Raw genomic sequence first — 21885 nt, forward strand, 5'->3', positions numbered from 1 at the left:
CACCATGGAGGAGCGAGTGGGCCTGCCCTGGGGCACCTTTCCACTCTCCCAGATACTTGTTGGATCAAGGAAGAAAATATGCAGCGGGGTGGGGGTTCAAAGAACAGGTGTGTGGAGAACATAGGATATTGTGGTGTCTTGATGGGGGCACTCAAGAATCTGGCTGGACAAAAACCTGGCCCCAAGAATGAGCTGATTCAGAAACAAATCAAGGAGGGGATTTCTTAAAGGGGCATCAGCTCCCGACAGCCAAGGGCCGAGTGTTCGAGGTTTCTCTGGAGTGTGCTGTGGCACCTGTGGTCTGCCGCTTCCTCTGGCCCTTTGGCTGCATTTTTCCTGTCTCTGGTTGCTCATGGGCGTCCACTTTGTCTCTGTCTCTGCAGCATTGCTGCCTTCTGGCCCGGCTGTTTTGACATCAGGTGACATTTCACATTCCATGCCCAGCCCCATGTCTCCTGGAAGCCAGGTGGCCATGCCTGGCATCCGGTTGGTGTCCGTGTGTCTGTGTGACCCAGAGAGGAGGGGCGTGGGCTGTGCTATCCTGTGGGGCTGTGACAGTAGCCCCCAGTGTCTTCAGCACTGATTGCATCACCTCACTGAACACCTTGAAAGCTCCTGGAAACAGGTGCCAGTCTTACTTCTGTGGCCTTACGCAGTAATTAGCATGGAGCTCACTGGGGACCAAGTTGGGAAGCAAAGAGGCCATCAGTTCTGGAATCGGGGTTTCCAGTCGCTCCTGAGTTGCTGGGATATCACACTTTCTTACTAGCTTTGCGTGGGCACTGAATGTGTGCTCGGTGAGTATCGGTTGAGTGAATGCAGGTGTGAGAGGATGAATGCACAAACAGGATATGCAGCGGCCAGGATTTTGTAGAACATTCCATGTTCTTGAATCTTTCCTCTTACTGCTGGAGAGGGGGGAGGGAAATGGGGAGAAAGAAAAAGAAAACAAGATAGCATCCACCTGCTGATTTGCTCCCCAAATGGCTTCATTGACCAGGACTAGGTGAGAACCAGGAGCCTGGAACTCCAGGTTTCCCAGCGCTCTGGCATCTTCTGCTTTCCCTGCTGCGTTAGCAAACTGGTGCTCGGATGGGAGGCTGCCATCTCCGCTGAGGGCTTAACTTGCTGCGCCACGTTTTTATAACACTCTTTCCCATCTCTTTCTTGCTCAGACAAGAGTGAAAACGGCGAGGCATACCAGCGGAAGAAGGTGGCGGCTACCGGCCTTGGAGAGGTCCCGGCCACCCTGGTGTCTTCCCGAGGGAACCTGGCACAGCCTGGCGGCAGCAGCTGGAGGAGAATCACGCTGCTCATCCTGGCCATCACCATCCACAACATCCCAGGTGAGGCCCAGGACCGTCCGCCTCCTGCCTGGAGGGGAGCCACTCCTTTGTCTGCATTGTCTGCCTGAAAAAGGCACGTGGGGGACAATGACCTGGGTCCTTAACGGGAGGGAGTTGCAGCCGGCTGACTTCCTTTTGGGGCTATTCATTGTAGCTTGATCCTTTGACATGGAAACGCCCCATTCCAGTTGCCTTGAGCCACTTTGCCTCTTAGTTTTTTGCTTCCTATGTTCGATACCAGCTTATATGGCATGGCTGTGGAGGGGGGCTTTCGTGAACACAGGAAGTGTCCTGTTCTGTGTAATGCCTTCTGAAAGTAGGGAATTCCGTCCTTACCTGCTTGTTCGTGTGAGCATCTTTGGGAAATGTCCTCATCAAGCTTTTCCGGTTTGGCATTTTGAAGTGATTTGTTTAATGTCTTAGGGGTCATTTTAATTGGCATAAAAAAGGCTTGGTGATGTTTTGTTTCGAAAATAACATAAACAGACTTTTTTGAGTGCAGTCAGAGACATTTAAGCGTTAAAATAATCCTGTAAAAATAATAAATGTCAACAAGTAAATATGTAAATATAAAAATAATATGAAAATAAACTTATGGAAGCTGCTTTTAAAAAAAAGATTTATTGGGCCCGGCGGCGTGGCCTAGCAGCTAAAGTGCTCGCCTTGAACGCCCCGGGATCCCATATGGGCGCCGGTTCGTACCCCGGCTGTTCCACTTCCCATCCAGCTCCCTGCTTGTTGCCTGGAAAAGTAGTCGAGGACAGCCCAAAGCCTTGGGACCCTGAACCCATGTGGCAGATCTGGAAGAAATGCCTGGCTCCTGGCTTCGGATTGGTTCAGTTCTGGCCATTGCGGCCACTTGGGGAGTGAATCATCAGACGGAAGATCTTCCTCTCTGTCTCTCCTCCTCTCTGTATATCTGACTTTGTAATAAAATAAATAAATCTTTTAAAAAAAGATTTATTTATTTTTATTGAAAGGCAGATCTGCAGAGAGAAGGAGAGACAGGGAGAAAAATCTTCTGTCCGTTGGTTCACTCCCCAAGTGAGCCACAACGGGCCGGTGCGCCGATCCGAAGGCAGGAACCAGGAACCTCTTCCGGGTCTCCCACACGGGTGCAGGGTCCCAAAGCTTTGGGCCGTCCTCCACTGCTTTCCCAGGCCACAAGCAGGGAGCTGGATGGGAAGTGGAGCTGCCGGGATAAGAACCGGCTCCCGCATGGGATCCCGACACATGTAAAGTGAGGACTCAGCCACTAGGCTACGGTGCCGGGCTCTGAGAGCTGCTTCTTAGGATACGTTTTGTAATTGCAGCTCTACCATTTACCAATGAATGTATCTTCCCCACCCCCCAAAACATATTTTGTTTGTTTGAAAGACGGACACAGAGGAAGAAATAAGAAGAGATCTTCCATTTGCTTGTTCACGCTCCACATGTGCACAGCAGCCAGAGCTGCAACAGGTTGGTGCCAAGAGCCCGGAACCCCATCTGAGATGGGGAAAGAATACTTCAGCAAGTGCCCAAGTATTGAGGTACCATCCACTGCCTCCCAGGTGCATCAACAGGGAGCTGGCTGGGAAGCATAGAGTAGCAGGGACTTGAACTGTATCTCTGACATGAAATACATGAACCCCAGGCAGCTGCTTAACACACTGTGTTACAATGCTTACCACCCACCCCCCAATGTGTTTGTCTTGAGAAATTGTTTCACCTTCACGAGCCTTGGTTTTCTTTTCTATGAAGTGAGGACAATGTTACACCTGACTTACTTTGAGTCTTCAATAAGATGTGAAACAGACACACAGCTTTCAGGACTGCTGGGGGCTTGAGAAGGCTTGGAGGAAAGGGGGGCAGCTGTCTGCACTGGCAATTTCTCCTGCTTACCATCCTGGCTGTAACTTGTGCAAGCCTCGGTTTTCTTAAACTGATCTGCCTATAGTTCTAGACTCTGCAGCGAGAGTTCCCGGCTGATGTACCATCAGTCCTGATGGACTGCACAGTGGCAGGCTTCTGCCCTGGTCCAGGAGCCAGAGTATGCCAGGAAGAACTCGCCGGAGCTTTGGTGTTTGCCCTGCACAGCTCCCATCAAGGTCATTGAGTGAGCTCTTGTCATTCCTGCGATGGAAGCAGGTCTGAAAATGTTCCTCCATGAAGCTTGGCGTCCTTTACACAATGAGAACCCGTGCCACTGTTGCAGCATGGCAGATCCGGGGCTGGGGCAGTACAGTGCTTTAGTCGTGGTATGGTGTCTGGGTGCCTCGTTCAAGTTCTGGCTAAGCTGCTTCCGCTCTGTGGAAGGCCGGGCTGGGCGAAGGAGGAGGGTGGTGGAGCAGGTGATGATTCAAGTGCTTGGGTCCCTGCCTGTCACATGGGAGATTTGGACGGAATTTAGGGTTCTTGGCATTAACCTGGCCCAGCTGTGCCTGCTGAAGGCATTTGGGGAGCAAGCCAGTAGGTGGAATGTCTTTCTTTCTCTTGCCCTCCTTTCCCTCCCTCTCCACTTCCTCTCTTTTCCCCCCTTTCAAATGAAATGAAACTTAAAAAAAAAGAAAAGAAAGAACATTCTAGGTCTCAGCACAATGGATCAATGGCTAAATCCTCACCTTGAACATGGTTCGTGCCCTGGCTGCTCCACCTCCCATCCAGCTCCCTGCCTGTGGCCTGGGAAAGCAGTCAAGGATGGCCCAAAGGAGACCTGGAAGAGGCTCCTGGCTGTGGGTTAGTGCAGCTCCGGCCATTATAGCTGTTTGGGGAGTGAGCCAGCAAACATAAGATCTTCTTCTCTGTCCTCCTCTCTGTAAAATCTGTCTTTCCAATAAAAATGAATCTTTTTTTTAAAAAAAGAATGAGCATTCTAACATACATCGTATATTCTAGTACATCTTAGATTCGCCTGTGTCGAAATGCTTTGTGGGCTCAGCTGTTTCTCCAGGTGTGAGTGTGTGTCTTCTTGCTGTGGGAGTTGCTTCAGCGTGATCATCTGTGGGCTGGCTTTCCCCACATTCTTATCAATGTCTGTTCCTCATTTTCTTCTTGACTCTTTCCCATTTTGGCTAGGGATAAACTTTTTTAGTTCTGCTGTTTAGGGCTTCTCCTTCAGGATGTCTTGAGAGTGAGTTCTGGGTTGGGCCCCCCAGTACACAGAGATGGCCAAGATGGAGTCATCTTGCTGAGAGGGGCTGGGTGCGTGTGTTTCCAATCTCCTGAAGAGCCAGTGAAGGGCTCATGATCAGAGGGCAGAGGTACCTGTGACGTCCTTTGTCACAGGAGTGGCCATTTTCCCGCCATTTAGGAGCCCTTCCTGATGTGTCCGCTGGGCTTAGAAGCAGATTCAAGGACCCTCGTTTGAGTGCTACTGCGATGATTTGCTATTTCCCAGAAGAACAAAAAGCCATCTGAAGACCCAGAATTCCTAGCAGTGGACTCTGAGTCCCCAGCTGTTCAGCAGTGGAACCTGCTGTCACAACCCTGAGTTCCTGTGCGCTTGCGACAGCTGTGTCCTGGCTCACTTGGCCAGAAGCTGCTGTGGTCTGAGTGTGATTTGAGAGTCTCCCTGCATGTCCATGTGTTGGAGCTTGGCTTCACTGTAAGGGCATTGTGAGTCGGTGGACCTTTAAGATGGGAACCAGAGCAAGAGGAGAGGCCTAAGGTACCCTCCTCAGAGCAGTGCCTTTCTTGCAGGACTGGGTTAGTTCCTGTGAGAGTGGACTATTGTAAGAGCAAGCCTGGCCCCTCCCTGGCTTTTTTGTAGGGTTTTATTTATTTGAAAATCAGAGTTATGAGGGGCGGGGGAGAGAGGGAGAGCAAGAGAGAGAATGAATTGATTTTCCACATGCTGGTTCACTCCCCAAATATCCACAACAGCCATGGCTGGGCCAGGATCAAGCTATGAGCCAAAGGCTCCGTCCTGGTCTCCTCTACCTGGGCGGAAGGGGCCCAAGCACTTAGCTATCTTCAGCTGCTTGGCTAGGCACATTAGCAAGCAGCTGAATTGAAAGTGGAGCAGCCAGCATTTAAACTGGTGCTCATATGGGATGCTAGCACCACAGGTGGTGACCTGACATGCTGCCCCACAGTGTCGTCCACCTTGATCTATTTCTTGCTCTTTCATTGTGTGACATTGCAGTTTTGAATAGATCAGTGGGTAGAGTCCTCCATGAAGTGCCCTTGCGTTGGGGGTCAATCCTGTATGTCTCTGGGAAAGACTCATCCTATCACAGAGAGGGAACAGCCCATGCAGAGCCCTGAGGCTGGCACTTGTCTGGCACTGCCCAGAGCATCTAAGAGTCCGGTGTGGTGGCAGCGGGTGAAGGGCAGGGAGAGGAGCACAAGGGGCAAAGAGCTCTCAGTGGCTTCGCCTGGGACATGAAGGCCGGATGGAAGGCTTCACTTTCACTCTGCAGAGAAACACATGGCCTCACGGGATCCCTCAAGGGTTTTCTCTGGGTGCTAGACTGAGATTGGCCCTGTGGGGAGGCCCCCATGGAGACCACTGCAGGATCCAGGTGAAGTGACAGTGGCCCCCGCCAGGCTGACCCTGGATGAGCAGGGATCCCATGCTACAGCCCCATGGGAAGCAGGGAGACCGGAAGGAGCCAGAGGCATCAGGGCTGATGAGCCACAAGGGGGATCTTGCCCTAGATTGAGAAGGGGAAGGTGGTGGCTGGAGCCAGATTTCCGGGAAGTAACAGGAATGTGGGTTTAGGCAGATTTGGTGGCCTTCAGGCGCTCAAGTGGAGCTGCTATTAGACAGGTGGATAAAGGCTTTGCAGTCGAGGCGTGGGGTTTGGTTAGAGGTGTGCATTTGTGGCTTGTTGGCCCATGAAGGCGAGGCCAGTGACCCTGAATAAAAGTCACCAAGGGTATGAATGCACAGAGCTGTGTGCCCGAAGACCTCACTGTGGCTCTCAGCCCTCGAGTCTCCAGTGTCGCCGTGAACTCGCCTGCAGTAACTTGTGCCGGCTCCAGGTCGTTTGATGAAGGCCCTGTCAAGAGCCTGCATGCGGCTCGCTTGTCTTTGAAAAGGGCTCTCCCAGAACACTCCTCCAGAGCTGATGGAAAGTGCAGCTGAGATTCCAACTTGTCAGATCAACTGTTCACAGTGACTCGGTGGATAATTGAGTTATTTGAAGCTGTGTGTGTGTGTGTGTGTGTGTGTGTGTGTGTGTGTGTCTTTTCTGGTTCCACTTTGTCCTGGGGAAGACATTTAATTAATTTTTTTTTTCTTTTGTAAAGTGGAAGGAAGAAGGCAGGCTTGTTACTTGTGTGTGTCCTGTTTCCCAGAGGCTTCTGGAATGCAAGGGCACATCTGTAGGCACAGGTGCACACCCAGAGCATCTGGCTCATTTGAATATGCATGAGCCAAGCACAGGTGAATTTTGAAGCTTCATGAAGGTTCATGGTCCTCCTGCAGAATCCAGTAAGAGCTGGGGACCCTACCCTGCATCCCGCTCCATCAACAAGAGAACAGTGTGTGAGCATCCTTGTCCACCCTGGTGCTGTAGTCAAATCCACAAGCTGAGTTTTAGAAACCTTGGACATTTATTTCTCACAGTTCTGGAAGTTGCAAGTCTGGGATCAGGACCTGGCGAGGTCTGGGCTGGGTTGCAGCCAGCTGTCTTCTCCATGTGTGCTGGTCTGGTAGAACAAACGCAGAGGAGCTGTCCAGCGGGGGTACCGCTTGAAGATGCCACTTCTCTCAGCGACAAGTGCTCCTCTCCTATGACCTGGTCAATCCCACAGGCCCCGCCTCCTACACCAGCCCCGTGGTGGTTAAGCTTCTATTTATAAGTTGTGTGAAGGCTCTGCTACACAGCATCTTCAGGAAGCCCACCCTCAGGCCTAGGACAGAAAAGGACCCCAGTCTTGGGTCCAGTGGTGTGGCACTTCAAGGATTTTTTTTAGGGAAGATATGGCAATGACTGATTGCTGGCCTGAATGTGCCTCCAGGCAGTGGTCTCGGCGGCACCAGCCCCCGGGAAAACTGTATGCCCAAGGAGCAGGTTCTCTGTGGGAGCGACTCCAGATGCAGGCTCTGGAACGTGGCGCCGCTTTGCACGCGGTCCTGAGCCTTCCCTTCCGAGAAGTCCTGCACCTTAGGAAAACGAGCTCCCCATTTCTGTGTTTGAGTAGAATTCAGAATCCGCCAGCAGTTGAGTTCCTGCTAATCTCTTTTTGTGAGTAGTTTACAGGCTCAGCAGTGGGCTCAGTTCTGGTGCTCTTGATGTGAGAGAGCTACATTTAAAACTTAAGGGGATTCGAGAGGCCATCTCGATCCAGTACTATTCCACTTGAAAATGTAAGGGGTTAGTTGCATAGCCACTCCAGCTGCTTGTAAGTCTAGTGTTGGCTGATTCTGCGAGGCGCAGCATAAGTGGTACGTGGTTAATTCAGCAAGGTTCATCACTGCTTCCTTTAGGACGCGTTGCATGCCCATCTGGTGCAGCTGTTGCTCTGACATGCAATTGTTGCAATGTGTTTTCCCTCCTGTTTGCCCTCCCAACCCACTGGCCGCCTCCAACACATGCAGCTTCCTGGAGCCCGATCCACACCATCTCTCTCTAGGATCCCACATCTCAGCACCTGGTAAACCTTCCAGGAATTCAACCTGTAATATGTCCTCAAGGCCATGGCTTCTAGCTAACTTCCACTCTAGGAAAGGAGAGACCCCCCTCCCCACCCCTCCGCTGTTCCGCATGGCTGGCCAGCTGGACCAAGGGAAGACATTTGGCCCATGTCAGTCTCCAGAGCCCGGAGCAGACCTGTGCCACCCTCTGTGCATAAAAACATTGACAAAGATCCACAGAGGAAGAGGCTGCCTAAGTCACAAAACTTCTCTTTTCCTTCAGAGTCAAGGGCCAAGTTCATCTGCTGGCGGTCCCTGTCATCTCCAGCCCCCGGCGGGGAGCTGCTGCTTGTACTTCTTGAAAGGGCACGGCCGTTGATTTTCATTACTCTGCTTGTCTTTGCTGAAGGCTCCTAATAATGGCTTTAAAAGGCATGGCTGAAGTCGTCATCTGAAGTGATTTCTGTCTCACTGAACAAAAAAACGCAGATTTGGATGCTGTGATAACAGGAACTCATTATTCCTGGCTGGTAGGATTATGACTGGGTTTGATTTTTCTGCAATTTTTTTGGGGGGGTGAGATTTATAATGGACCTTTCCTATAACAAACTTATGACTTGTCATCAGATAAAAATTTTTTTTTCTAGAAGGCGAGTCTCTATCGGGTAGCCCTTCCCCTTCAACATGCACATAAAAGCATAGGAAAGAGCCACCTACAGCCTTGCTGGGAGTGCTTTTCTGCTTAGAGAGACTGCAGACAGAACGGAGGGCTGTAGGTGTCCTCCAGTACTGAGGCTGAAGCCTGAAGCTGGTTTCACTGGACACAGGTGCAGGACCTGACCCTGGCTCTTGTTCTTGTTGGGGAGGTCCAGGGGTGGGGCCAGACCAGAGCCAGGAGTTACTTAGGTATGTATCTTCCCGTTTGGAAATGGAGATCCGAAGAGCAAAGCCACACCCACACAGCTGGTTCTAGGTAGAGTCTGACGCCAACTCGACCCAAACAGGTTGTCCCCGACATTCCTCTGGCTGTAGTGATGCTGTGTGTTCCCTGTGTTGGAGTCAATCACAGTGTTTTTCTGGAGACGACTACAGAAATGCTCACGAGCTGCTCTTGCGGTTTTCAGCTTGCCGTATTCAGTGTGAAGGCCTATAGCACCATGTTCATGAGCATCTGGTTTTCACTCCAGATGCTCCGGGCTCAGTGCAGCAGGAGCCTTGGGTCTAACCCCAGGGCCTGTCATGGTGGGACAGAGCACTGCGGAATGAACACCTCCGAGGCTGCCCCAGCACGGAGTAGCACCACCACCATGTGAGGTCACTCCAGACCCCATGCAAATCTCCCTGTGGAGAGCTGGGACAGCCCCAGGCTGTAGAGTCACATAGGCCAGGCACTCAGATCCTACAGCCACCAGATGCTTTACAAGCTCAGTCACATTGAGCAAGTTCCTGGAAGTCTTAATTTTCCCAGCTGTCAATGGAGTTAGCATCTGACCTTGCTATTGAATGCTAAGTGGGATGATGGCAATAGAGACAAGGTGGGGCCCGTCCACTGGGTTGCCGGCAATAGGATATTTGAAAGAGTTCATGGAAAATGGGATTAAGAGAATAAATAAATCAAGAGATGTTCATTTTGATGCAATTTTTTTTTAAGCTGTGAATATGCAGAGTCTTCAGAAAGGTTTCTGGAGGGCTGGGCTTTTGGCCTAGCAGTTAAGACTGTCATATCCCCAAACCCAGCACAATGGCTTGACTGACCAATCCTCCCATGACAAGTGTTGGGATTCCATATGGGTGATGGTTCATTCCAGTTGCTCCACTTCCCAGCCAGCTCCCTGCTTGTGGCCTAGAAAAGCAGAGAAGGGTAGCCCAAAGCTTTGAGATCCTGCACCCATGTGGGAGACCCAGAGGAGGCTCCTGGCTTCTGATTGGCTCAGCTCTGGCTGTTACAGCCATTTGGGAAGTGGACTAGCAGATGGAACATCTTTCTCTTTCCTTCTCTTTATAAATTTGCCTCCCCAATAAGAATAAATCTTTAAAAAAAAAAAAGTCATATCCCCGTGTCAGTACACCTCCAGCTCCAAGGCAGAGATGGGAGGCAGTCATGATGGCTCAGGTGGTTGGGTGCCAGCCAGGCCTCTGGAAGACCTGGACTGAGATTCTGACTTGTAGCTCCACTCTGGCCCACGCTTGGTTGTTGTGGGTACTGGGAAAGGGAACCAGTATGGCGAGCCTCTCCTTCTGCCTTTCTGTCTCTTCTATGAATTAATACTTTTAAGTTCATGCAAAATACATATTATGAAAAACACTGCATGGATTTAGAAGTTTTTGTGCACCAAAACAGACATGTCTTGACATTCCATGTTTCTGTGGTCTCACAGAAGTAAGCTGGTGTCAAGGTCAGATGCAGCGGGACCAGAAAAGCAATGATTTTCTTCCAGCACCTCCCCTTTGCCCACCGCTCACCTCTCTCCTCCGTCCGCCTCTGCCTTGCTTTGATCCTCCAAGATCATCTGGTTCTGATTAGGCTGGTCGGAAGTGGGGGCGTCTCGGATCACTTTAATTCCCATCTCCAGCAGGTGTCTTTGGACGATGCTCCTCATTTGCTCCAGGAGTTTGGAAACACTGTAATATCTGCCTCTGACGATGTGTATGTCAGTGGGAAGCTTGACATTATAATTAGCATGGGCTCCTGGATGGGATGACATTTTGCTCAACATTTCGCCTTCTGGGTGTGTGCTGTAGCAGAAGCTGGGAGCGGAGTCTGAAATTACACCTTTGGATCTGAGCGTGAGAACTGGCACAAACGCCCTGAGGGAGAAACCGCAGCCGTGGGATCCCGCATGATCCCCAACGTAAGTGGCAGGGGTATTTGAGATCCCCTGTCATCGCCCGCCTTGGACCACAGGCACGCAGATGCCTGAGCCGAGCTTCCCAGCTTTCCAGCAGCCACAGCATAAGGCCACCCTGGGATTCGGGTGAAAATCAGAACTCATTTCCATATCTACTTTATTATGTCATCCTCCTATGAGTTATGTAAACTCAAGGGGGAAAAAGAAAGTAGAGCAAGTGAATTTGAATTTGTGTGCTGCTGGGACTCTGTTTTCTAGTCACTTCCAGTTGTCTTTCTACCGTGGCCAGACAGAAATTGGCTAGATAGTAAGACCTTTTAGGTCTCTGCATCGCGTACCGCACAGGCCACTAGCCTCCTGCAGTTCTCTGGCTTTCAAATAAATAGAAGTAAATAAAAAGGTTTAAGAAATGTTGAGCTTTCCAACTGTATTCAGTCACACGAGATGTTCCACAGCCACAAGTGCTAGTGGACTTCACGTTGGACAGTGCAGATACCTCCTTCAGTGAGGTGTCCCCAGAGGTGGCGTGTAGACACAGCACTGAGCCACCTGCATGAGTGCGGGCTGAGTGTTTGCATGGGGGGCGGGGCTTGCTGCGGGGCTGGTCTTTGCCAGAGTTTGTGTTTGGAGCTTTGCTTAGCTGGGAGAGACTTACATGCAAGGGTACGATGAGAAGTCCATGCAGACCCTTTCTTACTGCAGGAGGGGCTGGGCAGAGGACAGCCCCTGCTGCATATGAATGAGCTGCTGCCACCTTCACCATGAGAGGCATCCCTTGGTGGGCACTGGGCACTTCAGTGAAGATGTCACTCAGGATTCCACACTTCACATCAGAGTGAATCCCAGCTCCGTTTCCAGTTCCAGCTTCCTGCCAGTATGCAGCCTGGGAGGCACAAGAAGGCCTAAGTAGTTAGATTCCCACCCCCACAAAAGGGAGACCTCAGTTCAGTTCTCAGCTTTGGTCTGGCCCAGCCCTGGCTGTTGCAGGCATTTGGGGAGTGAACCAGCAGACAGAAGATCTCTCTTTCTCTCTCTCTCTCTCTCCCCCTCTCCCTCCCTCCCTCCCTCCGCCCCCCCCCCACTCGAGAATAAATGTTTAGAAAGGCATGATTGTATAAGTACCACGCGCTAACCGATTGCGCCACTGGAGCTCCTAGAAAGGCATGATTGTGAAACTCAGTGGAAAGTCCAGAGTTCCCTGTGACCCGTGCAGACTTGCCAGTGATGTTTGACATGAGCTTGATTTACTTACGCTTCACAGTAAAGAGTTTTGTGATTTTTCTAAAATTTTTGGTTTATAAAAATCCCTGACACCAAGAAACCTTTTTCGTCTGCGATGTCTCTCTCTCCCCCATGTTTAGAAGTTTGGTGGGTCTAAGGTTGGTGTTCCAAAGCTGTAGCAGATAACATGTTTAATCAGCTGATAACATCTGAGGTGCGTACGTTATGACAAGTCCCAGCTCATTTGTATTCATATATGCTAATTGTAGCACACATTAATTAGGTATTTAATAAGTCCCTGTTTATTCCATCTTGTCTTCATTCCCCTGATAGCTGTTAGGGTGTGGAGTTGAAAATAATTAAAATGTTACTTGTGTTCTGCAAATAACAATTAACCAAGGACAGATTCCGACATCAAAATTCCATTTGCCTTTGCTCTCTGATGAAGTACAGTGAGTGGACCAACACTCACAGTGTGCTCCCAGGTTCACTCCTGCCTCTGCTGTTTGCCTCACTGTCTCAGTGGTGACTGCCAGTGAGTTCCCATTTAGCATGGATGTGTCATGAGTTAAACAACCCTGTGCTGCTCTGGGCTCTCCTCTGGTTGACATGGAGACCATCCAGAGGTGATTAGTTAATTCAGGGATTTGGGAGAAGAAAGGAGATGTTTTTTCCCTCCACAAAATACAACAGGCCATGAAAGGCTCTCAACCTTGTGTGAAGCCTTTTGGGACTCCCCACTAACATGCTAGGTTTCCAAACCATTTCAAACCACCCTCCTGGAGTGGCTCAGCTCTTTGCGCTATGGAAACCAAGTGCAAAGCTGTGTGTTTCAGCTTTTACCTGCCCAGAGGTGCCCGCACCACAGCCTCTTACAGGGTCTCATCCTTGTCTGTTGAGAGTCTTGTCTGCTCCAGCAGTGTTGGGGGGCTCTGGGGAAGCATATGAGGGAGGGTACTTCAGAAATCCCAGGGAGATGCTAATTGGGGTGCCTGGGTTTGAGTCCAAACCCTGCTCCCCATTCCAGTTGCTTACTGATGTGCACCCCAGGAGGTGACAAGTGACAGCTTAGATGCTTGGGTCCCTGCCATCTGGCGTGGGAGATCTGGATTGGAATGCCAGTCTTGGGCATAGGCCTAGCCCAGCCACGGCTCTTGTAGGCATTTTGGGAGTGAATAATTGGTGGAAGAACATTCCATATCTTTCCCTCCTTCTGTATTTCAAATACATAAGAATAAATATTTTTTAAAAGACCCAAACACCATAGCAGGTACCATGAAGTTTGGTCAGAGTGTGGTGCCTCCCCTGAAACAAGATAACTATAGGGAAATAATGGGGGGGGGGATTTTTGTTTTCAATTCCCAGCAAAATGGAATTAAAAGATATGTTCATTGTGGTGCAAGAAAAAATTAAAATCCATGCATCTTGAGTGTGTGTATGGGGGGTGGTCTTCACACAATTTTGCACCTAAATTAACAACATTTAATTCTTTTTCCAGAAATTCTCTGATGTCCCAACTTGGTGCATTTGATCCCATTTCCTTTTGTCTTAAGTTCTGGGCCAAAGCTAGGCATGCCCAGTGTCCTGCAGGTGGCTGTTCCCACCCCACTGCATCCTGACTGCTGCTTCCTTTCCCTTATTGTCCCCAAGCGGCTGATCCTCCTGGCCCCACACCCAGCTGTGCTGTTTCCTCAGCTTTGCAAAGGGAGGTGTCCCAGATGGAACTCTGATGAAGCCTTGAAAATGAATTCAGTTCCTTCCACCCAATAAATCTGCTTGAGAGTGAGCGAGCGAACAGGCAGGGAGAGGAATCCCGGGCAGATCTATTTTGCTCTTGCGTTAATTTCATTAGGAAACAACTCAAAGCTCATGGATAAAGATTTGTGAGTAGCATTTGATTTGGAGCCATTGAGACTACCCAGATTCCCCATTATCCAGTAGAATCAGGGTCAGGAGTCATCACCCCCTCCTCCTTTCTATATTGTTTGGAAAATAACTGCCTGTGTGTGTGTGTGTAGGAACAACCCAGGCTGTGGGTTCCCAGATCCTGGAGGGAAGGTGAATCAGTCCCAGCTCACCCCTGCTTCCCAGGCGAAATGAGGATAAGCCAGGGCCATGGACTCAAGCTCGCTTGGGAAACAAAGGTACCAGATCAGTCGCAGCTATCCTGATGGTCAGATGTGGCAGCCAAAAGCAGGCGCTGAGGCTCCTCGCACTTCCGGATTCCATTTCCTTGCATCTGCCCAGTACGCCACTCAGAAGCTCTCATCTCTTGCTCTAATGAAAGCTCAGGGCAGTCACATCCAGATCGTTTGTTCTTCTATTCCTCTTCTCTGTAGTCTGGGAGAGCCTTCCTGGTTCACAGATGCCAGGGACGTGGCTGGGACACACCTGAAAAGCTCTGCCTTCTGTGTTCAGGTGCACGCAAGTTCCTCTGAAATGTCAGGACAAGAGTGCAGGCATCTTCTCTGAGTCTGCTTTTAGTCTAATGCTGCTTCTCCAGGCTGAGCTCCTTCATTTGCTAAATGGGTGAAGTCGCAGTTACAGTGTGGTCCTCTGCTTCCTCCCCTGCTGAGATCTCCAGGGTGAGTGGGGCTTTGGGCAACAGGAATGCAGGAGAAGTCAGCTGAAGGACCAGGTCCCTGTCCACCTTTGGAGGGCAGGGGACAAAGGGAGCTGCAGGTACTGGGCATTCGGGACCTGTTGAGATGCACGTGGGATTGGGTGAGGATGTCAGGCCAGGCCAGACACTTTCCCTGGCTCCTGGGGCTCTGCCTTGTGAGGGGTCCATGGCTTGGTCCTAGAAGACAAGGGAGGAGCCCTGGGTTTTACCTCCAGCAGTTCTAAAGAGCAGCTCCTCCGTTGCTTGGAGACAGAGTTGCTGCCTGGTGTGGAGATAAGGTTGTCAAGGAAACCGAGGCACAAATCCCCACCCCGTCCCCCACTTTTTTGGCATTGCTGGACAGAACAGTAAAAGATTTTTGCTCTGATAACTGGAAGGAGGTATCCTCTCTTCTACACATGTTTTTAATGCACTGATGTCTTCGTCCGAGTTTGTGCAGGCTGACAAACGATGCTGTGCTTCGCTTTGCTGTTTGGCTCAGCAGTGCTCACTGGCATAGACAAAATTTAGCAGCTGCCTGAATCCTGACTCCTCAGGGCTGCAGACTCTCATGCTTGTGGCTCTCTGTGCCACCACTTAGCGTCATCCTCCTCACTGTCCCAACTCCTCTTGTGCTGTTGGGGTTTCTTCCTGGCACTTCAAGCAGTGTAAGCTCCTCCCCCAGCACCGCCACAACCTTTTCCATTCTCCATGTTACACACACACACACACACACATATTCTAAATGCACACATAAAGGTTTATTTATTCATTTCAAAGCAGAGTTACACAGAGACAGAGATACTCCGTCTGCTGGTTCCCTTCCCCCGTGGCTGCACCTGTTGGGGCTGGGTGAGGTTGAAGCCAGGAGCTTCGTCTGCCCATCTGTTTCCCTGACAGTTCCTCTGTTCCTCGCAGTTCTGGGAGGGCTCCTATACGTCCATGCTCTCAGCCCTGTCTGTTCCGAGGGCCTGTGAGCAGTGGAGTCTTCCTCACCTTGCGGCTTCTGTTACCCTCCTCTGTAACTTCAAAAGACCCCCTATTTACCAGGGGCCCAGCCATGTAACAGGATCCTCTCCCATCTCAAGGTCAACCTTGGTTCTTGCGCATGGCAGTATGTGCAGCAGACTGGTCTAGTTTGTCCCGCATCCCATTCAGCTCTCAAACGCATCAATGGGTGTTGGAGTCTAGCTCCCCTCCTGAGCTCATCCCCCATCCCCAGGTCATATGTGTGCTGGTGGGAGCTGCAGCCCAGACTGGCATGGCTCACTTCACCCTGGCATCCACCAGTGGGTGCTGCAGCTTGACTCGGCCTGTCCTGCTCCCAGTTCCGACTCCTGCTGGTTGGTGCTGCAGCCTAGCCCAACCTAGCCAGCCCCCAGTCTCGGCCCTAATGTGAACTGGTGGCGTAGTGGCCCAGCCCAGCCCATCCTATACCCCTTCCTGGTTCTCACATCTGTCAGTGGGTGCTAATGAAATGACCCAACCTGGCCGGTCCCCAGACCTGAGCCACTTATGCTCAGTTACTATAACCTGGCTTGGTCTGGGCTGCTCCCAGCCTTTGTTCTTCTACTCACATGCAGGGACTGCGTCCTGACAGAGGAGTTCCCCAAGCCCCTCTATCAGGTCAGCGCTCTGTGACAGATCTTGCACACACTAGTGGGTCCTTGGCCAGCCTGACTTAGCCCACCTCCTTTCCTGGCAGGAATAGCGGCCTTGTCTGACCAAGCCCACATTCCGTTCTTACTGTTGGGTCCTTGGCCAGCCACACCTGGTCCAGCCCTGGACCCAGCTTTCACATGGTTCAGCAGGAAGAGAGACCTAGCCCAGCCTGTCCTGTATCCACTCTGACTCTTGTGAGCACAAACAGGTGGACTTAGTCCACACCCACACTGAGAGATGCTGCAGCCATGTCCAGCTTAGTTCACTGCCGGCCTCCCAGCTCTCATGCCCGCTAGTGGGAGCCACAGCCCAAGCTCGCTCCCAGCCACAGATCTTGTGCATGCCAGTGGTTGCTTCACCCCAGCCTGGCATAACCCATCTCCCAGCTTGGCCTTTGCCATCAGATGCTCCAGCCTGGCCTGGCCTGCCCCTAGTCTCAACTTTCACTGGTAGGTGCTGCAGCCTAGCCCCCATCCCTGGTTTTCATACAGACTGATAGGTGTGATAACCTAGTCTAGCTCAGCATGCCCCTCCCCTCATCCTGGCTCACGCACATGCCAGTGTGTTGTGGCATTTGCCTGGTCTTGCCCAGTCCACTCCCTACAGAGCCAAATGACATACCTGCTAAAGTATATGTATGTATACTAAGTGAAGCAGCGCTGCCAAGCCTGACCAACACCCAGGTCTGAATCACATTCTCACCAGTGGGAGTGATAGCCCACCGAGAGAGTTCCCTAAGTTCCCCCACCAGGCCCACTCCCAGACCCAGATCTCACACATACCAGCGGATGCTGACCCCTTACCCAGCAGTCTGCCCCCTAGTGTGAGCTTTTGTGTGTGCTGGTGGATGTTGTGCTCTGGCCCACCCAACACCCAATTCTTGGGTGTGCCTGTGAGTGCTACAGCCTGGACCAGCCTGACCTGTTCCCAACTCCAGTAGTCATGGGTGTTGTTGGGTTGCATGGTCATGCCTACCTCAGCCAGTCGCCAGCCCAACCCTTGAACAAACCAGCTGATATGACAGTCACACAGAGGTGAGCCCATAGTCTCCCACAGAATCTGCTTCCAGACCCAGTTCTCTTGTGAGATAGTGTCCTGGCCCAGCCTAACATGTTCCACCCCCTGCTCCAACACTCACTGGTGGGTACTGTGGTCCAGCTCTGCAAGGCAGGCTCCTCAGCCATGTTTTTTGTGTGTACTCTTAGGCAATGGCTGACACCAACAATCCCAGGTCAGGTGTCCCATGTGGGCAGGTGTATTGGTTTGGCCCCCAAAGGTCCTCCAGTTTCCCTCCTCTAAACCAACTGGTCTCATCCCCTTTATTACCTGCAAGTGCAGTAGACAGGTTGGTGGAAGTCCCTCAGAATCTACTCCTCACCTGTCATGTTCTCCCTCTGACACATCTTTAGACTTGCTTCCCTAAGCAATCTGTAGCCCTCCATGCTCATCCTCTGGCAGTGTGCCATGTGGGCCTCCCAGATCCTGTCTGTTGGTATGCTGGCATCTGCCCCACCACCTATCTTAATAGAATAAGCAACTATGCTGGCATACTGGTATAGTTAACATAAATTTAGCATTAGCTGCTTTTCTCCCAGCAGTGTAACACTTGCCTAGGTACAATGCAACATAAGCCTTTGCTTGCAGCTGGAGTGCTTTCTTTTTATACAGCGTGGATGGTAGATTACCTTCAAAGACCTAGAATGAGTGGGTTGGCTAAGCAGTCAGCAGAAATCTCTATAGCACTCCCATGTGCCTTCCTGGACAAAGTCAGTGCTGTGCCACCTTGGGTGTTCCTAGTTTGGAAAGAATCTCTGTTTTCCTCTTGCGTTCTCACAGCTCTGTCGTCTGCAGGCCAGGCATCTGGCTCAGGGACAGCCGGCCAGTGGTTTTTCAGTGCCTGTGTTACGGAGTTCCCAGGAGCCCCACCTTATCACCACAGAAGGTAGTCTTATACCAGTGGCCTCTGTTTTTACATGGGAAGCTCTTCCTCGCTTCATGTAAAGACAGGTCCTGCTTCCCTGGGCCCAGGGCGTCTGCATCCAGGGTGAGGAGGAGTTGGCTGAAGGCTGTAGGGGTTCTCCCAGGCAAGCTTCTGTGTCTAGTGCCGATATGCCCTGCTGGCCCCTAAGCAATACTTCGCCAGAGTGCTCTGCCTGGTGCAGAGGAATGGGCTGCTCAGATGAGGACTGGGCTCTCATCTTGTATGTGCTCATCTTTTGAAGTGATGGTTGTATGGGAGTGTAACTCATATGCCATGTGGTTCACCTATGCAACGTGTACAACTGAATGGTTTCTAGTATAGTCACCAACTTGCAAAATGACCACTGCAGCCCATCTTAGGACACGGTCATCACCTGCCATGACGTGAGCAACAGGTGCCCTCCAGAGTGCTGCGCTGCTGAGCTGGGATGGTTAGTGGGTGACACACATGAAAGGCATTTTCAACTCAGGATAGTTTCCAGCCTCCTAGAGTGCAGTAGACTGGGAGCCCGCCATCAGGCAAGGAACATCTGTGCTGCTAGCCTCTACTGCCCGTGCTTCCCCTCCTAATTCTCCTTCCAGCCTGCGAGTGAATGAGGGACAAGCACAGACAGTCGGCTGCTTACCTCATGGCTGTGGGGACTCACCGGGCACTGTGGCAGTCAGCGTGCCAGCCTTGGACAAGACCAGAATTCAGAACTCAAGGCACAGTTCCTGCAGGGTGTCTCTCAGTTTTGCACTGCCATAAAGTGAGAAAAGAGAATTATATGTGGCATTGTTGTGGGTCAGGGAGCACGTACGCCAGGAATGGCCTTTCCCCCAGAATCATCTAAAGATGAAGCTTGTGTTGGAAGGTGGCGATGTCATAGCTGGCACCCATTCGGTGCTTACTGTGTGCTAGCCTGTTCTTACTTGGCCTCTGGCACTGGCTGAAGCCGACTTACATCTGATATCAGGAGCTTTGAGGTTGGAAAATGACCCTGAATATGCTCCCCACTGTCTTCCCCAGGCTGCAGAGTCTGGAAGGAGCCATTTGCCTGCGGAGGAGTGGATTAGAAGTAGTGTTTACTTTTGGAAAAAGAACTGTTCTTTGTCTCTGCTTAAGCTTTAGGCCTGGGTCGTGGTGTATGAAATCTAAACTCTCTACCAGGAAATGATTATTCATGTGAACGCTTCCCCAAAACCCATTAGACACTCCGGAGTGTTAGTTTGGGATGATTGGCTCTGGAGCTATGCTGTTGACACTGGGGAGAGCTTGGGTTTGTTAATGTTTCGCTTCTCTGTGCCAGCTCTGAGTGAGGGGATTAAGGGTCCCCAGAAGTGACTGACAGAGACCCCCGCAAATCTGGATCACCCTCCCCATTAGCCTGGAACACTCGGTGACCCCCACCACTGTCCTTAATACGCTAGCTTAGTGCTCAGAGATAATTTGCAAATGTTCTTCAAGTGATTGTGCCAGGGCTTTGCAAATATTTTGCTTCTAATTAAGAAAGAGAATGAGATGTACTCTTGCCAGGCTAATATTTTGTTTCCTCTTCCTAATAAGAGAATGAGGGTGGGGGAAGAGAGAGAGCAAAAAGCAGTAGCATAGAGAGGTTTATGAAAATAATAACCTTCTGATTCCATCAGTGACCAAACCTGTGTCTGGATGTTCCTTTCCATTGGAACATCCTGCACCTGCCAACATACAAGGATTCCCCAGCCCAAGTGCAAGCTAAGAAGTACAATAAAGAAATGAAGACAAGTTCTACAACTGGTCAACCAACTTCAAGCACTTGATTCAACCCAAAGATGTGGGCAGATGGGTTTGAATGAAGTACCAATGTGTCAGTTCTCTAAGGAGATCCCTGAATGTTCTGAGGAAAGGAACAAGATGGATTTTGGAAGACCACAACAGTCCCCACCCTACCTAGTGTTCAGAGCACCCTCACACTAGTCATATGCCAGAAAGAGACTCTTGCCAAGGGGGCCCCATTCGAGATTCTCTGTAGCAGCGGCAGGGATGTGACTGGGAGCCCATCTGGGTTTGAAACTTGGCTCAGCCACTCACAAGTGTTTTGGGACCAGTTATTGAGTTTCTTCGAATCACCAGTTCCTCTGTGCAAGACGGAGATAATTATCTTCACCATATGGCGTTTCTATGACCAATCTTCTGCCTTCCCAAAGCAACAGAGCAGCCATGCCATGGCTGATATCATGCTCCCACCATCCCCTCATGGGGTTTTGGCACCCCAGTGTCCTACCGGGGTTGCACTTTCTAGTGTGTTGCCTCTGTTACATTCTGAGTTTGTAGGATAAAATCCTACAACAGCTTCATTTGATCACATCTGTTGTCATTGCAACCTGTCCTTGGCTCTCCCTCCCCTGCCCTTGGATGATTTTGCGAGCAGATGTCTGTATTTTCCAATAGGTTTTAGTTAATGATGAGCAGTTCCATAGTCATGTTCCATGCTGATGAGCCAGCCATGATGCCAGTCCTGTTCGGTATAATGTTCCATCTTTCCTCCCACAGCTCCTGATCCGATCTAGCCTTGAGAGCTGGCAGTGGAGAAGAGGCAGGCAGTCTGCTCCTTTCCCTGCTTTTCTACACGCTGACCTACTCTCCCTGAAAATATCTCAGAGTTGAAGGGAGGGAGGAGGAGGAGCCAGGGAGTATGTCTGGGTGGAGGATGGTTTGATCATGTCCTCTAGAGTTCATGTGCCATAAACTGAATCCTTGATACAGCCATGTTCAGGTGTGTACCTTAAAGAGGGTATTAATTCGTGAGAACTGGACCCCCATGAATGGACTGATGATGTTCTTTTAGGAATGGGTTCCCTGTCACAGGTGCAGGTGCCTGGTAACAGGATAATTTTGCGCCTTTCTGTTCTGTCTCACTTGTGTCCCCTGCCCCACCCCCTGTCCACCTTCCACCTTTGTGGACAGTACAGCACAAGGGGCCTCAGCCAATGTGGGATCCTCCACCCTTGACTTTCTGGCCACCCAGAACTGTAGGAAACCAATTTCTGTTCTTCAGAAATAACCCCATCTCGGGCATTCAGTTGCAGAAGCATGAGTCCGACTCAGGTGCCAAGAGGTCCTCTTTGAAGGCTATAATGGTGATGAGAGTTGGTGCCCTTACAGGAGTAAACTGTCCAGTGTGAGCCTTTCTTCTCCTAGGATCCTCATTTTGAGGGTGTTCTGAGGCTTCTCATGGGACTACCCACAGGTGTTGGGCTGGGCACCTTCTGGATGACCACGCAGGAGCCCTTCTCACCATGCTGGTCTTCTTGGCACAGATTCCCATCCCAGTAAGTTTGCCGTTGCTGGCATACCCCTTTGGGGTGAAGTTTTCTGTATGACTTGCATGTTGTCACCTCTAAAATACCATCATGGCCTTTTCCCACTGTCAAAGCAGGACAGCCACCGGAGCTCTCTCAGCCATCTTCTCACCATGGGACTCTTCCAAGATGTGTCCTAGGAGCAGTTTTCTGGGGAATGTGACCAGGCATGGCCCGAGCTGGAGGAGCTGCTCCTCCTTTCTCAGTGAGCCCTCTGACAGTTCTCTCTGGGGGCATATTTGACTCATTGGTTGTCCCTACTCTTCCTGCCTTTTGTGGGACCACTTGGGAGCATCACCATTTTGGAGGAACTTTTCAAATCCCACAGGTGTGTCAAAC

The 21885-nt window shown here is 50.8% G+C and overlaps 1 protein-coding gene across 6 annotated transcripts in view; it reads left to right on the forward strand.

Annotated features, from left to right (window-relative positions):
• SLC39A11 (solute carrier family 39 member 11) overlaps nucleotides 1-21885 on the forward strand; it is a 378198-nt gene that overhangs the window by 261171 nt on the left and 95142 nt on the right. For all 6 annotated transcript variants that reach the window (XM_058676223.1, XM_058676225.1, XM_058676226.1 and 3 more), the window contains one exon: nucleotides 1176-1346. In XM_058676223.1, coding sequence (XP_058532206.1) covers nucleotides 1176-1346 — 171 coding nt within the window. The remainder of the gene's footprint in view (nucleotides 1-1175; nucleotides 1347-21885) is intronic.

Source organism: Ochotona princeps, chromosome 17, assembly GCF_030435755.1.
Source record: "Ochotona princeps isolate mOchPri1 chromosome 17, mOchPri1.hap1, whole genome shotgun sequence".
Lineage (NCBI taxonomy): Eukaryota > Metazoa > Chordata > Mammalia > Lagomorpha > Ochotonidae > Ochotona > Ochotona princeps.